This window comes from Engystomops pustulosus, chromosome 2 (genome assembly GCF_040894005.1).
Source record: "Engystomops pustulosus chromosome 2, aEngPut4.maternal, whole genome shotgun sequence".
NCBI classification, from domain to species: Eukaryota; Metazoa; Chordata; class Amphibia; order Anura; family Leptodactylidae; genus Engystomops; species Engystomops pustulosus.
The window spans coordinates 99,776,235-99,794,195 of NC_092412.1; the positions used below are offsets into that span (position 1 = coordinate 99,776,235).

Sequence of the window (17,961 nt, forward strand, 5' to 3'; positions counted from 1 at the left end):
GCAAAAAAATGCTATTTGCAACTTTGGGTGCTATTTTCCGCTACGGGGTTAAACGCAGTCAAAAACGGTTATTATATTTTGATAGATCGGGCACTACAGTATGGCAGTATATGGGGATTTTGCATAACATCTATTACAATGAGCAGATCGCACATTGTAATAGATACCCTCGATCATAATAGCCTCGGATCTTTGTATGATCTGAGGCTGTTATGACAACGGATCGCCGCTCCCCGGTGACTCCCACGCGCCGCCGGCTCTCGTTAATGCCGCTGGCACCTTTGCCGGCGGCGATCAAAGGGTTAACATCTGCGATTGGCGCAAGCACCGATCGCGGGTGCTAGCGACGGGCATTTGCTTCATTATGAAGCAAATGCCCGGTGAGTATGAAGAGGGCTCAGCCCGTGAGCCCTCTTCATACTCCCCCATGCGCAGAAAGACGTAAGGGTACGTCTTATTGCGCTATGGGGTTAAGGGAATAATGTACATTCAAAGTCGTAACTATTTAGACATTTAAAGGTAAGGGAATGTGGCCTAAGGTGTGGGAAAAAATGTTGACCTAAATGCTGAACTTTCTGCACTAAATATTAGGATGTGCACAGTATGACTAGACAGTCTTAACTACAACACATGTTTCATTCTAAATCAAACATTTTGATAAATCTGGCATAAGACTTGTCTAAATGTGTACTTGTAATTGTCTGATCATTGTCTTATAATCAATGAACCACCATCCTAATAGCTCCAAATATTGTAGGAATCCATTGGTCATCATCAGCAGCTATTGTGATAATATCCATGGGATTCTCATTTCTTACAATGAGATGCTATAGCTCACAATTCCAAGGTTATTTTTTGATGCTTAGTGTGATAAATCTTCCTCTGCAATTTTATAGTGATGATTTCTAATATCTCTGCAGCTAGGATGGCTATCATAATTCATATCCCTTTCAATGCCTCAGTTTATTTACTTAAAGTGTTTACCAGCAATAATGCAACAAACATGAATATTACAAACAAAAAATGTTGTCTATCTACAGTACTTTATGTTGATTTTTAATGTAATCTAATATCACTAGAAATTATTGTCAAGAGTCCATAAACAATATGTGGACATATATCGGAGTCAAATAACACTAGGATTCATCATCAAGAGTTTATATACAGTATATGGATATATATTGTAACTAGTGACAGTTAAATACAGAAATCAATAGGGACCCAAAAATGGGGTTAATAAGGGTTATAAGGCTGAAAAATGGTGCCCTGCTCAAAACAAGCTGGATAAGGTATTTAAAAATATAACAACAAAAGGCATAAAGGATTGAAGAAGCAATGAAAACAACACAAATCCCTCCTCGCACTGTGGTTACATGTTCTTGAATGTGTTCAAATTATCAGCCATTACACAATCTTGTGGCAGAGAGTTCCATAGTCTCAATGCTCTTGTAGTAAAGAATACCTGTCTATGGCGATGGTAGAATCGCCTCTCCTCTAGATATAGAGATATAGATGCCCCATTGGTCAAAGGCCTAGGCATAAAAAGATCTTTAAGTGACATCCTTGTACTGCCCATTCAGATTGTACATTGTAAGGAGGTATCCCCTAAGTCCTCTTTTATTTAAGCTAAATTTCCCCACATTTAGTAATCTGTCATTGTATTCTAGTTCACCAATCCCATTAATAATCTTGGTTGCTCTCCTCTGCACCTGCTACAGTTGTACTATGTGCTTTTTATACACTGGTGCCCAAAATTGTACATAATATTCCATGTGTGGTCTGGCCTATGAGTAACGCTGGCAAAGGGTTCTGCCCCTTATTTGCATTCCCTGTCGCAGGCTTGCCTTCAGCCTTCGTGTCTGGCCATGCTTCAGCTCCTTTAAGAAGCGGGCAACTCTCTCTCCTACTTAAAGGTGCAGGGTGTTTCTCAGCTAGGTTGTCCCTGGATATCAGCAAGCGCCTCCTGTCACATAGTCCAGCATGCCCTATTCTCCGCACCTGAGCAAGGTTGTTAGTTAAGTCTAACTTGCTGCATGGTATCTGAATCTGCTTGTCTTCCCATCTGTTTTCTGAACCAGTGCTGTCTCTGGGCTTGTTTAGGTTTCTGCTTGTATGCTGCCTGCCTCGACTCGGACTGACTTTGACAACCAGCTCTGCCTGACCCCTTGGTAACCTGTGCCGTTGTCTCTATGCCAACTGCTATCCACACTGCTATCGCCTTGCAATCTCTCTGCAGCAAAGTTCAGATCCCTGGATAATGCCCTTTGTGTGTGGCCCAAAGTCAAACCAGTTGCATAGCACGGTGGGTTCACAACACACTGCTTGTTACACTGTGATTTGTAGAAGGGCAAAACTATGTTGTTATCATGAGAATTTCTGCCTCATACATCCCATAATTTTATTTGCTTTAGCAGCTGATGCCAGACACTAAATTACTAAAATTGAGTTAACTATCCATCAATACACCCTAGTCTTTTCTTCATCAGTTTTACCAAGAAATTTACCATTTTCTCAACCCAAGTGCATCACCTTACATTTATCTACATTAAAACTCATCTGTCATTTGTCAGCCCAGAACTCCAGTTTCCACAAATGCCTAATATTTGACTATCCCCCTCTGTATTAATTAATTTACAGAGTTTGGTATCATCAAACCCTCTGTGAGGCCCTTAACAAAAATATTAAAAAGTGTCCACAATACTGACCCATGTGGCACCTCACTGGTAATACAGAATTTGACAATTTCTAGTCTAAATTCAGGTAATTTTGTATTTATCTCTCTACTAAATTATTCACACGCTGGCATTGGAGCCATGTCTAGTTCATCTTAACAAACACTTTGGCTGTAGATTCAACTCTGAATCAATTGCAACTCTAAACTATCACTGCTTTCCTCCCATGTAGAGTTTGGGACAGTGGTGCGAACCTATGGCCCGCATGCCAGAGAGGGCAAGCAGAGCCCTCTCTGTGGGCATGTATACCATCTCCACAACCTTTTCAAAGTTTATCATTGGAGCTATGGCCAGGCAGGAAATATTGTGGCGCACCAAGAGTTCCAATGATCTGTCCCACTGCAGCCTGAAGCTGATTGGCTCTGCTCTCACTAGTTTTGTCTAAGTGAGACAGCACCAGCATATATACTAGCCTCTGTATGCAGCTCTCTTCACCTGCATAAGGCTGCCAGTGATGCTAGCACAACCCCACAGCTTCACAGCAAGCAGTGTATGTGCAATGTAACTGTGGTGCTATGCTGCTTCACTGGTCTCCTCTTACAGGTGATGACAGAGGCAAGTAAATATGTGATAAACAGCTGTCATATGGGTGATCCCAAATCCACTTATTTATCTTTGCTGTTCAGTGCCCACAGCCTCCACTCCACAACAGCCACTTTGCCCTACAGACCACTACCAAATTGGAGTCCCGATTCCTTCACTATGCCCCTTCTTTGTATTTACCATGTATTAGTTTGGTATTTTAACCCTGTAATGGAAAAAAGTGTTCAAAATACCAAACAGTCCATCAAATGGTAGCATTGAAAACATCTCAACTTGGAAAAAAATGACATCACAAACAGCTCCGTACACTGAAGTATGAAAAAGTTGGTGCCAGAAAATGGAAAAATAAATATTTGTTTTGTATAGGAGGTTTTATTTTTGTAAATGTATGAAAACATTATTAAACCTATATACATTTAGTATCCCCTTGATCGTACCAAAAGAATAAATGAGACGTGTCATTTTGGGCTCACGGTGAAAGCCGGAAAAACCAAACCCTGGAAAAGCGCGCAAAAAAAAAAATTCACTGCATTTGGAATTTTTTTCCCGGTTCCTAGTACTTGGCATGGAATTTTAAATACTGTCACTATATAGTGCAATTTATTATGCAGAAAACAAGTCATCACAGAGCTCTTTACTTTGAAAAACAAAAAAATTATAGATTTTAAAAGGTGGGGAGTGAAAAATGGAAATTCAAAAACAGAAAAGGGGTTAAGACAGCAATCTTTAATCCATGAGCAGGCTAAATTATCACAGATCCCCAGTCCCTGACTCTACTTAGAACTATTGTCACTGTATGGAGGTATTGTTAATCAGTATATGGAGGTAATATTCCTCTCTGAATAGCGTTAATACCGTATTCATCACTATATTTGCTCCTAGTACAGCAATATCATTGGTAACATTGGCCTTTCTTTATTACCAGAATGATTCTATTTATGTTGTTGCGATGGTGGCGTCATGATGTGACTGTATTATTATATGGCTTGATCAGACTAACTACCAGGCAGATGGAAAGCTTGGCGTGCAGCTGATCAGGCCATGCCCCCCCCCCCCACTCACACCATCTGATGGCCTTAAGCTTCCTTTGATACAAGGTGGGATAATTAAGCACAGAGTAAAAAGATTGGGTACCAAGAGGAAGTGCCAGATGAGTTACAAAAAGAGGTTAAGTCTTATATGGCTTTAAATCTATTCTATGTGTGAAAGGTATTGATAAAAATGTTAATTGGATTTATTGTTAATGTCGAACGTGCAACCGCTCTATTTTTATAAGGCCTTTTTATTTGAAGATTCTTGTGAGTACATGAAATAAAAGGAGAAGTTTTTTTATGAAAAACCCTATTGCACTATTGTGTGTTTTCTCTTCCCTGACCGGTGAATAGATTTGAAGTGTTCCCTCTCCGGACCAGAGCGGAACCAACATTGAAGGAGTTAAGTTTCCAAGTTGAAAGACCGGACACTTGCACCGTATTCCAGTGGGAGCCGCAGGATCCACGGGCATTTCGAGTTGAAAATAACACTACACCAAAGGGGATAACACGCAAATAAGGGGTTTTTTTGGCCTCTACTCGGGTATATGTGTTTGGAAATGGAGAGGTACTGTGTTTTTCCCCATTGACTGTTTTATTCAATAATACTTAATACATACGGAGGACGTTGCTGTATTTGTATTTTTGTATTTCTGCCTTTGGATATTGGACTTTTATCCGTTTTTGTCTCTCTTGCACCGTTGCGCCGTTTTCTACAAAGGATTTGGTTTTCTTTTTGTTTTCTATACATTTGTTTTAGCATTACTTTGCGATTAAAAACCTATAAAGAGTATGTTATTCATGGAAATCATTATTTTCTATTTCTTACATGTTGCATTGTATCTTGCATTCACAATTAAAACCTACATGACGATGGAAGACTTAGATAAAGATGACTACCAAGATAAATCCCACTAATTGAGGATGTCAAAGATCCCAGTCTCTGTTCATAAGGAATCTGGCAAAAGAACTGAAGCATGTAAATAAAAAAGACTTACAGGAAATCTTATCTTTCCTGAAATACTTATGGACATTTCTGGAATATGGCTGTTCATCTCAAAATGGGGGAATGTTAGATTGAGGCCCTTTTTCTAAATGTCCTATCATGATTATTGAATTCCCTTTTATGTTCAGTGGTCATATTGTTTTCTTCCATTCTCATTCATTAACTTCATATATTTTTGTAATAGCTCAGGAAAACATGCAAGGAGACTTGTTCAATATCAAGTGTTTAGTCAAATGGCTTAAAGGAAGACCTTGAAAGTTCTGCTATGATGATCTAGAGTATAATTTGATATTCTAGATGCCATGTTATGAGATAAAGCTTTGCTTTTTTGGATATCTCCCATTTCTCAGAAATGACACTCAATATACATTTTCTATATGTAAATAGGTCCATATGTGCTAGTCTCAGCTCTTATTTTTACTATCATTTACAAGAAATATCTTAGCCACACGATCAGCTACAAGAATTATTATAAATATATGCTAATTATTATAATTGTTAAATGATAATATATTAAAAATGACTATATGGAAATATGCTATTGTTATAGATCATGTGATTTGAGTGGATAAAAAGCTTAAACTAAATAAATTAAGTGCTCTTCAGAAATATTCTGTCTCTGTGTGGTAATGTCTTAGCTTGAGCTTTCTTCAATTAGGATAGCCCAGTACAACTAAAGGTCCAATTGAAGACCACCCCAACACAACATTGATTAGCCCTATATTGAAAACACTTGATGTTTTCCAAGGTATGTTTGAAAGTTTCTTCAGCATTTTGCTTATTTCTGTAAAGTGATAGTTGGTGTTCCTTATCCACACTGGTCACTTAATAAAGAGGTGAGTGTCTGTACGTACCAAACCTTATTCCAGTTCAGAAAGTGAATACAAACAACTGCCAGACACTTCATGCCAGACACTTCATTGTGCCCATGCAGTTCCAATGTGCTAAAGTATTTCCTACTTTTCCTCAGACACTGAACAGATTTAATAGAATTGCAATGGTACTGAACCTCTTCTCTAGTTTGACAGATTATAATGAGTTGGAAAAAGTTAGACATCACTTTCTTCACTCGGGAAAATGAATAAAGACAAGTTGGGGAAAACAACTTTATGTAACTTTATCGTCGTTTATTTTTACTTTAAATGTTCATGAAATCATGTTGCGTTTAATTCATTTCTATAATTTCTAGAATGAGTGAAATAACATAAAACATTACGGGAGAGCTCTTTTTATTCTCAGCTCTTTGTTCCATAATCATAAGGCATTGAATTTTACTTGAAAGGAATGTATTTCCGATATATTGAAAGACCATGAACATAAAGTGAGGGGGTGATGGCTTAAAAAAAAATACCTTTTCAAGTGTGAAATAATAAAAGATTTGATATTTAATTCCTTAAATTTAGAAGCTTTCTGCTAATAACTAACAGTACTTAAATAAGAAGTATCACTGGCTCTAGTTGGAAAGTTATAAATCCTTTAACTTCAGGAACTAGCATGTACTTTTTTTTTTTTTTAATTGGGCAGACATGGACTCAAATAAATCATTATCAGAATTTACATCTCATTTCACATGTCAAAAAGATATATCAACTAAAGATGTTTACCTAACTTTAGTCCCCTTAGCGATTTGCCCCTTTTTCATTTTTGTTTAATGTTTTTGCTCCCCACCTTCAAAAATCCATGATTTTTTTTATTTATCAGTGTACTGCGCTTGTTTACTGTGTAACACATTGTAATTTTCAGTGATGGTATTTAATATTGCATGCTGTGTTGTGAAAAGTTGTGGTGAAATTGACAAAAAAAGCACATTTGCACCACTTTCTTGCAGGTTCACTATTTAAGCCCTTCACTTTTCATTCCAAATGATATCTCCCCTTTATTCCTTGGATTGTTATGATTATACAGGATACCAAATTTCTATGGATATTAATATGTTTTAATAGATTATAAAAAATGTAAACCTTGCGTATGAAAAAAAAATTCTTCATTTTGCCATCTTTGATGCCAATAACACTACAGCATACATACTGTGTATGGTCTCATTTCTGCCATTTTGAGCACTGTATGACCTTTTGGTCCCTTTTTACAAAAATTGTTATGTGTTGTGAAATGGCAAAAAAATGTCAGTTTGAACATTTAGGCACTATTTTCTATTACGGGGTTCAATGCCAGGAAAAACATTTTTATATTTTGAGAGCTCAGATATTTTGGCATATGGGGATACCTAACATGTTTATGATTTTGTTTATTTATATTTTATATCAGTTTTAGGGAGGTGATTTAAACTTATTTTGTTTATTTTATTTGTGTTTGCTTTTATTTCTATTTTTTAGCCCCCAAGGGTACTTTATCCCTTAGGTGTCTGATCGCTTGTACCATATACTGCAGTGTTGCATTATATGGCAGCGTTGCTCGTGATCTCTAAGGAGGCAGACACTTAGGCCCCTTTCACACTTTTTTCACGCGTGTGTTCTGCATGTGCTGTTGACGTACAGAACTTGCATTGCACTCTGACCCATTTTAATCAACAGGCTTTTTCATACTTGTATTTTTTTTAACGCACACATGCACATTTTTTTTAACGAGCGTTTAAATCTCGGTATGCTCTACTTTTGTAAGTAACGTGTAAGAAAAATGAACCATACAAGTCTATGGCGATGCATCAAAAATGCATTGCACTCTGAGACACATGCAAGTCCAATGCAAGTGCAATGCGTTTTTCACATATTAATTGCCGTAGAAAAGATAGAGTTCAGTCCTGAGTCCTTTTCACATGCGTTATCTGCGCTTGAAAAACACATTGAAAACACGCGTGAAAAACTGAGACACTGAACAAACTCTGACAGAAAACTGAATGAGTTTTTCACTGACCAAACCCTGATCGCACCTTGATCAGACTCTGAGGTGCTCTGCAACGCAAGTGTGAAAGAGTGCACGTCAAAAGTATGCGCAGAATGTGCACGGGAAAAATGCAATTGTGTAAGAGGCCTTTAAGATTAGTCTGAATGACAGCCTGGGAGTCTAGCATAGAATACCAACTGTCATAGCAACTGATCGCTGCGGCTATTGAATCCAATATGGCAGTGCGCCATTCCCAACCCCGGGAAGGCGTTAAACTACAGTGTATTAAACTATTGAGATTCTGTTATAGTATTTCTAGGCATCAGAACCAGACTAATTATGCATTAGTTTCTATGTAGCTGGTATTGTGTATTTTTTTAATTTAGGATTACATTTAAAAGAAATCCTTAAAGATGGGCTTATACATTTATGCTAACGTCCTTGGTAATGTCATGTATATTTTGGCATATTTTCATCAGTTTTTGGCTAGTGATATAACAGCATGTGGTAATGATTTTACAAACCCTATAAAAGTAGAAGGACCCTTTGCACATTACAGATTTTAGCTGTAACTGTGGTAACTGCTCTATTGGTACATCAGTCCATCTCCAAAAGTACCATTTTACCCTTTCAACACTCCTTCCTGTACATCACATATTTTCTGTGATCTCATTTTTAATCTAAATTGAAAAAAGGTGCCATATTATATAGTATATATGAGAACTAGAAGGTAGGACATGAACCACATGTGGTCTGTTAGTCATCCTACCTGCTTTAACCAACAGCATGCAACTTTGGGTATCATCTTTTCTAAGATGCTTGAGGGAGGTTACCAACTATATCAATCAATTCAAGAAAAATCAGCCCCCTTCTGTGCAATACACATTTTAACCCCTTTGTGACCAGTATTACTTCCTTTTTTATATAATACCATACATTTTAGTTAATAAAAAAAATAATTAATTTTTATTTTTTTTTTGGGGGGGGGGGTTAAAGTTATGTAATGTATAGTATTTTTTATATTTTTCCCAAATTAACTCACAATGACCATTATAAATTAATTCCCTAGTGTGCAATGGTTTGTATATATAGTCTGGGGATTTTATTGGGGAATATTTTATTTTATAATATTTAATTTGATTTAGGATGTCTAAGCTCAGTATGTGGCGGGACCAAGGTTTTTTGAATGTTTTTGTGTAATTCCAGTTTACATATTTTAAACCTGACACATTTTGCCTGAATAAAAGCTTGACCTCCAGTATTGTTCCATTATGTTTCATTAAAATAACCTTCAAACAGAATTCACCTTCGACTCTACTTACTGTAACTGCCTAGCAGATTTTATTCAAAAACTGTTTCAGCTTGTACCAGTGATCACTGCTTATCAATGGACAATACAGGCGGTCCCCAACTTAAGAACACCTGACTTACAGACAACCCCTTGTAACAGACTGACCCTCTGGATGTTGGTAATTTACTGTACTTTAGCTCCAGGCTACAAAGATCAGCTGTAACAGTTATCAAAGGTGTCTGCAATTGAGTTGTATTGTTAATCCTGGTTCCTTTTTAAAATCCATTTGTCACAGAGACCAAAAAAGTTTGGAGTCTGGAGTTACAATTATAAAATATACATTTCCGAATTAAATACAAATTCAACCTAAGAACAAAGCTACAGAACCTCTCTTGTACGTATCCCAGGGACTGCCAGCATACAGTATATTGAAAGATCCATCAGTGCTCCAGCAGAGGATTTTTCAAGCATATCAGCCTCAAATAAGTGTATATACTCGTGTATAAGCTGAGTTTTTCAGCACAAAAAATGTGCTAAAAATCCTCAACTTCTGTCTTCGGTAACATCCTGCAGGGTGCGACCATGTTTCTTCACGGCCGGCGCATAGTGTGACGTGAGCAGCGGCCGCGTCATACTATGCGCCTGCCGGCCGGGAAGAGCGTGTCCGCATCCTGCAGGATGTTACCGAAGACAGAGGAAGACAGAAGACGGGCGCGGAAGACAGAAGGGAAGATGCGCTGACATTGGGGGAGCAGCGATGTTTTTTTTTTATTTTTAGTGTTGAGCTCGCTGTATACTACTGGGGGCAGGCTGGGCTGGCTGTATACTACATGGAGCTGACTGTATACTAAAGGGAGAAGGTTGGGCGGCTGTATACTACAGGGGGCAGGCTGGGCTGGCTGTATACTACTGGGAGCAGGCTGGGCTGGCTGTATACTACTGGGAGCAGGCTGGGCTGGCTGTATACTACTGGGGGCATGCTGGTCTGGCTGTATACCAGACGGGGAAGGCTGGGCTGTCTGTATACTACTGGGGCAGGCAGGGCTGGCTGTATACTAAAGGGGGAAGGCAGGGCTGGCTGTATACTACTGGGGGCAGGCTGGGCTGGCTGTATACTACTGGGGGCAGGCTGGCTGTATACTACTGGAGGCAGGCTGGGCTGGTTGTATACTACTGGGGGCCGGCGTCCTGCAGGATGTTACCGAAGACAGAAGAAGACAGAAGACGTGCGCGGAAGAAAGAAGGGGAGATGCGCTGACATTGGGGGAGCAGCGATGGTTTTTTTTTTTTTAGTGTTGAGCTCGCTGTATACAACTAGGGGCAGGCTGGGCTGGCTGTATACTACATGGGGCTGACTGTATACTAAAGGGGGAAGGTTGGGCGGCTGTATACCACAGGGGGCAGGCTGAGCTGGCTGTATACTACATGGGGCTGACTGTATACTAAAGGGGGAAGGTTGGGCGGCTGTATAATACAGGGGGCAGGCTGAGCTGGCTGTATACTACTGGGAGCAGGCTGGGCTGGCTGTATACTACTGGGGGCAGGCTGATCTGGCTGTATACTAGACGGGGAAGGCTGAGCTGGCTGTATACTACATGGGGCTGCCTGTATACTAAAGGGGGAAGGTTGGGCGGGCTGTATACTACAGGGGGCAGGCTGGGCTGGCTGTATACTACTGGGAGCAGGCTGGGCTGGCTGTATACTACTGGGGGCAGGCTGGTCTGGCTGTATACTAGACGGGGAAGGCTGGGCTGGCTGTATACTACTGGGGGCAGGCTGGGCTGGCTTTATACTACTGGGCAGGCAGGGCTGGCTGTATACTAAAGGGGGAAGGCAGGGCTGGCTATATACTACTGGGGACAGGCTGGCTGTATACTACTGGGGGCATGTTGGGCTGGCTGTATACTACATGGGGCTGACTGTATACTACTGGGGGCATGTTTGGCGGGCTGTATACTACTGGGAGCAGGCTGGGCTGGCTGTATACTACTGGAAGCAGGCTGGGCTGACTGTATACTACTGCGGGCATGTTTGGCAGGCTGTATACTACTGGGAGCAGGCTGGGCTGGCTGTATACTACTGGGAGCAAGCTGGGCTGGCTGTATACTACTGGGGGAAGGCTGGGCTGGCTGTATACTACTGAGGGCAGGCTGGTCTGGCTGTATACTACTGAGGGCAGGCTGGTCTGGCTGTATACTAGACGGGGAAGGCTGGGCTGGCTGTATACTACTGGGGGCAGGCTGGGCTGGCTGTATACTACTGGGGCAGGCTGGGCTGGCTGTATACTACTGGGGGCAGGCTGGCTGTAAACTACTGGGGGCAGGCTGGGCTGGCTGTATACTACGTGCGGCTGACTGTATACTACAGGAGGCAGGTTGGGCGGGCTGTATACTACAGGAAGCAGGCTGGGCTGGCTGTATACTACTGGGGGCAGGCTAGGCTGGCTGTATACTACTGGGGGAAGGCTGGGCTGGCTGTATGCTACAGGGGGCAGGCTGTGCTGGCTGTATACTACATGGGGCTGACTGCATACTACAGGGGGCAGGTTGGGCGGGCTGTATGCTACAGGGGGCAGGCTGTGCTGGCTGTATACTACTGGGGGCAGGCTGGGCTGGCTGCATACTAAAGGGGGCAGTCAGGGCTGGCTTTATACTACTGGGGGTAGGCTGGCTGTAAACTACTGGGGGCAGGCTGGGCTGGCTGTATACTACGTGCGGCTGACTGTATACTACAGGAGGCAGGTTGGGCGGGCTGTATACTACAGGAAGCAGGCTGGGCTGGCTGTATACTACTGGGGGCAGGCTAGGCTGGCTGTATACTACTGGGGGAAGGCTGGGCTGGCTGTATATTACTGGGAGGAGGCTGGGCTGGCTGTATACTACTGGGGGCAGGCTGGGCTGGCTATATACATACTACTGGGGCAGGCTGGTCTGGCTGTATACTACCAGGGCAGGCTGGGCTGGCTGTATACTACTGGGGGCAGGCTGGGCTGGCTGTATACTACTGGGGCAGGCAGGGCTGGCTGTATACTACAGGGAGCAGGCAGGGCTGGCTGTATGCTAGTGGGGGTAGGCTGCCTGTATACTACTGGGGGCAGGCTGGCGGTATACTACTGGGGACTTGCTGGCTATATACTACTGGGGGCTTTCTGGCTTTATACTGGGGGGTCTGTGATAAATGCATTTCCCGCGCTCGGTTTATACTCGAGTCAATAGGTTTTCCCAGTTTTTGGTGGTAAAATTAGCGGTCTCGGCTTATACTCAGGTTGGCTTATAATCGAGTATATACGGTAACTTCCCTGACAAATCTAAGAGCAACAGAAAAGCCAACACATCTATCCTTTTCATATTGAAGTTACAAATTTGTTAAATCCATTTTTCAATGGTAAAACATCAAAACGTTGCAAATTTGAACACAAGAATATGTAAAGCAGAATTATGAAATATAGTGCTAGTGTATTTCCATACATATAAGGGAAGGGAAGGGTAACATATTGCAGCGCATAATTAGCAAGACTTGACCTATTTTCTAACATGGATACCTAAGAAGGACCCATCTCTACTTTTGCATTTCTATTGTATTTCATATAAATATAAAAGTAAAAAAACAAAATGGAATATACTATGCACATAGGCAAAAAATACATGTGAATCCTACAAAACAGGAATTAGGAATGCTTTCCTTATACAGCTTTAAAAAAAAGTAACCCTGGGCAAAAATATGTGACACATTTTCCATTTTTGCTGTGACTTTTAGTTCCCAAGGCTCATAGTAAAAACCATGCATTGTGTCCTCACTTCATTGAAGTTTAATGCATAAATCCTGGGACTTTCTGAAATAAAACTTCATTCCTCTAACACCATAATCTTTGTAGTATTAGTGGATGCCCCCAGATGGTGGGTCATTATTGGTTTTTTCTTTACAAATGAAATAGAGTACAATGCAATACACTGCTGCCCATCACTCAGCAACAAGTGTTCTCTCTTGTAAAATGATTAAAGCTGCCTCTGGACTTACCAAATACTGTTCGAGCAGGGACTGACTCTCTGTTTAACCAGAACGACACCTGGGATAATATGACGGTCATTATACAGGGGAGATAGGTCTGGATAACAAAGTAACCAATTTTTCTTTTTAAATGAAAATGTGCAGTCATCACTGTGTATTCACCTAAAATGGAATAAAAAATACATTGTAACAAAGCTGGAGCAAATATTACTATATATACTGAAAACAATCCTGAGTGTAGCAAACAACAATAAATGAGAAGCCACGGCATAGAAAAGTGATTACTGAGAGCATGATGAGGTCTAGAAAATCCATTGATGACTGCTGCTTTCCCTGTGCAAAATCGGATTTCTGTATTTTACTAATCCCTGGTTACAATCTGTGTCCTGCTCTTTGTCATGCATCCTGCAATCAGAATCCTCCCTGCCCAGATGGACTGTATATGGACTGCACTACCCACTGAGCTGGGCACACGGCATTCACTCGTTCTGGACATTGGATACAGGATTCAGCACTGGAACATTAACTGTACATCAAAGGCCTAACTTTAGACATACACTTAACTTGGATTCTCAAGACATGTCTCACTGTATCCTCAGCCTTTACTCTCTGCTGCTCTTTGTACTAGTCAGAGGAGAATTACCATTTATCTCTGAAAACAATGCTGCCATGATGGTGAACTGGTAAGCTTGACACATCTCAATTATTTTATATAGAAAAATAGTTCAATGGCTAACTATAACACTTTCAGAAGTAGTTACTATGCTATTCATTGAGGGATATTGACAAATATGGTGTTACCCTGACTGTTGTCCCATACCAGAATACCAATAGATGCTATAGCATACAGATGTTTTATATGCAGAATGTCTACAGTACTTTAAGGGGTTGTCTATTTTCAGCCAGGATACTTCCAGCTTATCAATTCCTCATGGTTGTTCTTCTATAGAAAGTAACTATGTCCATGGTCATGATAGTTATCGAGCTCTTGGTTATAATAGGCTGTGCACATGTGTGACATCACATGACCATGGAAAGATTTCTGTCCACTGTCCTTAAACATAAAGAGTTTCTATTACATGACAGCAAGCAGAGACCTAGGGATTAATACAGAAAGTATATTGGAAAATTGTATAACTTTTCATTACATAAACAATATAAATTATTTGTGAAAGTGGACAACCCCTTGAACTTTAAAAATAGACATTAGTATTTTCTCATAACAGATAGATGTAAAAAAGTATTCATCTGCCTCAGTCAATTGTGATGGATGCACATCCTGGATTTGATTAATTCTTCTAATACAAGTTAACCAAAAGTAAAAAAAAATACTTTGTTTTTTAGTACTACATTTCAAAATTTCAATCAAAAGCCTTTCTTAAGCAAAGTGTTATACAAGAGTATATAAAGTGACATAATCAGCAGTAATTAATTTTCATATTAGCATCTATAATATAACAATACGTATCCGTATACATTGTATAGTTCAGTTTGATATGTGATGCCATGTGACTACCTTTAATAAGATATATATTTCTCCTGAGGACATCTCGTTGGTGTGACAAACAACCATTTCATTCTCTTTTGGACGCTATGATTCCTTAGAGTGTAAAGCTTAGCGATAACTGTGAAACCATTCCGTGTTGATCCTGCCTCTATTATATAAGAAAGAAGTGTTTCTGTGACCTGAGGCCACGTGATGTCAGGATTCCCCTCTCCTCCGTCCCCCAGCATACAATCAGATCAGCCAAGGGAAGCATGGAGCTACCAGAGCAGCAAGGTTTTAAGAGGCGATCAGCACGTGTCCCACTCGGATTAAAGCTTTCTTCTCATCTAATGCTTACACATCTGGCCGCTGTGTCTGCACACACTGAGGGAATAATGGGGGCCTAACTGCTTGTGTCCCTCAGCCGACACGTGTCTGATGTTTGTAGAGCATGAGAGAAATGTTTTTAATTTTGTTTTACTAAAATTTAGCTGAATCACATCCTTGTTGATGTGTGTTATTTGGATTGGTTTATACAGTGCATCTTGATGCTGTTTTTTTTTGGCTTTCACGTGTAAAATTGTGACAATTCTTGAAAAGATCATACCTAATTGCTGACCTTTGCTACCGGGCAGAGTGAATGGGTGAATGTAAGTACAATGTACAATATATGCGCTATCAATATTTAGGCACTATTTCAGCAATGCAGAGCCTAGTTGTCACTGTTCCCTTAACACCATTTAGGTGCAAACATAAACAATTTGTGGTTCATGTGATAAAATAACATGTTGAGATATTACAAGCATTACTAAAAATGGCAACACTGTATATTATAACAGCAAAATTTCCATGGAAAAATAGTCGTTACAAATAATTATATAATAATTAAGGACTTAAAGGGGTTGTCCACTTTCAGCAAATATTTGATATTGTTTGTGTAATGAAAAGTTACACAATTTTCCCATATATTGTCTGTATAAATTCCTCACAGTTTTCTAGATCTCTGCTTGCTGCCTTGTATAGAAGCTTCTATATTTACTTCCAGTGGATAGAATCTGTCCATAGTGATGTGATGAACACACAGCAGCACAAGCCGTTATTATCACACAACTCCTATTACTCTCAGTGATAATAACGGCTCATGCACCTGCATGTTCATCACATCACCATGGACAGATTTCTATTTACTTAAAGGGGTATTCCGGGAATATGAACACCTGATACAAAAACCCATGATGATTTAAATAAAAGAATATAACAAAACTCAATGTCATTAGTCACAAAATGGAGCTTAAATAGTTTAATTTTATGATTTACAAAATGTATGGCCTCTCTAAAGTAGGTGGAGTTATCACCAAGATGGCCACCACTGGAAACTATAAGTCCCATGATCCTTTAGTTCTCAGTAACTCCTCCTCTCCTCTTGTGATTTAGAATATTTAATGGGTTTATGTTTAAGAAAATCTTCCATTTGTTTTTATGCATTGTGAACCAAACATACCTTGATAATGCTTTAGCAACACTGATACAGAAACATATCTTGTTTAATCCTTGAACCAAGTGATTCTGCTCAAAAAACTATTATAAAATTCTGGACCTTGGGAAAGCTGGCTGTCTGCATAAACATATTTCACAAAGTTTCTGAACTATCAGGACAGGACTTATCAACCTGAGCAAGTTGACTCATAGACAGCAGCTGGGGGATGGTGCAGCGATTGATTACTTCTGCCTGTCAGGGACGACACAGTGATGATGTAGTCTTGGCTTATGGTGGACGGGACAAGGCTGAAGCAGTGCATAATTAAGGTGAGGAGAAGCACTGAGCCAGCAAAAGGAGCTAGAGAGCCTAATTATCATAATTTTATAATAGTTTTTTCAACAAAACCACTCAGCTCAGGGATTAAACAAGATACGTTTCTGCATCACTGTAGCTACAGCATTCTCAAGGTATGTTTGGTTCATAATGTATGAAATCAAATGGTGGATTTACTTTAAGGTAGTAAAGGGTAAATGGCAGCATTTATGATGCTTTATGTCCGTAAAAAGGTTGAATAGTAACATCCCTGGTATTAGAGTTTCAGAAAGCAGTAAGGTAGTTTAACCCTAGCATTAGGGTAGTTTAATTTATGAAGGCCAGTAATGACTGTGAGAAGAACAGCTGAACAACATCACCATTCACACCTGCTAAAGCTGTCAAACATATTCCTCATTAAATTTCAAATCTAGCAATGCAAATTGAACTTTTAGTAGTGTAATAGTGAAATTATTGGTGAAATAAGATGTCCCAGATTCATATCCCAAAATAAGTCTGAGGTAATAAAAACAGGTAAAAAAGCTACGAGTCTTAAAGGGAACCTACCACCACGAATCTACCTATAAAGGTAGATCGGGTGGTAGGTGGATGTAAGGGACGTGAGGAGAGCTCTTTTTAGAGCTAATCCTCACGTCCCCGCTAACTTTTGGGAAACTTTATTAAGCTAATATGTAAATTTCGTTATGCGGCTACTGGGGCGTGGAGTAGCCGGCATGAGGCTACACAGCGCGGCTACTCCACGCCCCGGTAGCCACATTACTCCTCCTACCCTGTTGTGTGCGGCGCGCAGCTCCTCGTAGCTGCGCACCCTCGTAGCTGCGCGCCCTCGTCTGACAAGCCGGCTACTGCGCATGCGCAGTAGCTCCGGCCTCGGAGCTGGGACTGCTCAGCCGGCGTTCTGCGCATGTGCAGAACGCCATCATATCGGACGAGGGCGCGCAGCTACGAGGAGCTGCGCGCCGGACACAACAGGGTAGGAGGAGTAATGTGGCTACTGGGGCGTGGAGTAGCCGCGCTGTGTAGCCTCGTGCCGGCTACTCCACGCCCCAGTAGCCGCATAACTAAATTTACATATTAGGTTAAAGTTTCCCAAAAGTTAGCGGAAACGTGAGGATTAGCTCTAAAAAGAGCTCTCCTCACGTCCCTTACATCCACCTACCACCCGATCTACCTTTATAGGTAGATTCGTGGTGGTAGGTTCTCTTTAATG

At 40.6% G+C, this 17,961-nt stretch overlaps 2 protein-coding genes across 3 annotated transcripts in view; one reads left to right on the forward strand and one right to left on the reverse strand.

Annotated features, from left to right (window-relative positions):
* GABRA5 (gamma-aminobutyric acid type A receptor subunit alpha5) overlaps positions 1-17,961 on the reverse strand; it is a 122,890-nt gene that overhangs the window by 24,086 nt on the left and 80,843 nt on the right. For both annotated transcript variants that reach the window (XM_072135696.1, XM_072135695.1), the window contains exon 8: positions 13,462-13,614. In XM_072135696.1, the coding sequence (XP_071991797.1) occupies positions 13,462-13,614 (153 nt within the window). The remainder of the gene's footprint in view (positions 1-13,461; positions 13,615-17,961) is intronic.
* Positions 13,865-17,961, forward strand: part of GABRB3 (gamma-aminobutyric acid type A receptor subunit beta3) — a 210,762-nt gene continuing 206,665 nt past the window's right edge. Inside the window, exon 1 of the mRNA XM_072135693.1 lies at positions 13,865-14,135. Coding sequence (XP_071991794.1) covers positions 14,032-14,135 — 104 coding nt within the window. The 5' untranslated portion in view covers positions 13,865-14,031. The remainder of the gene's footprint in view (positions 14,136-17,961) is intronic.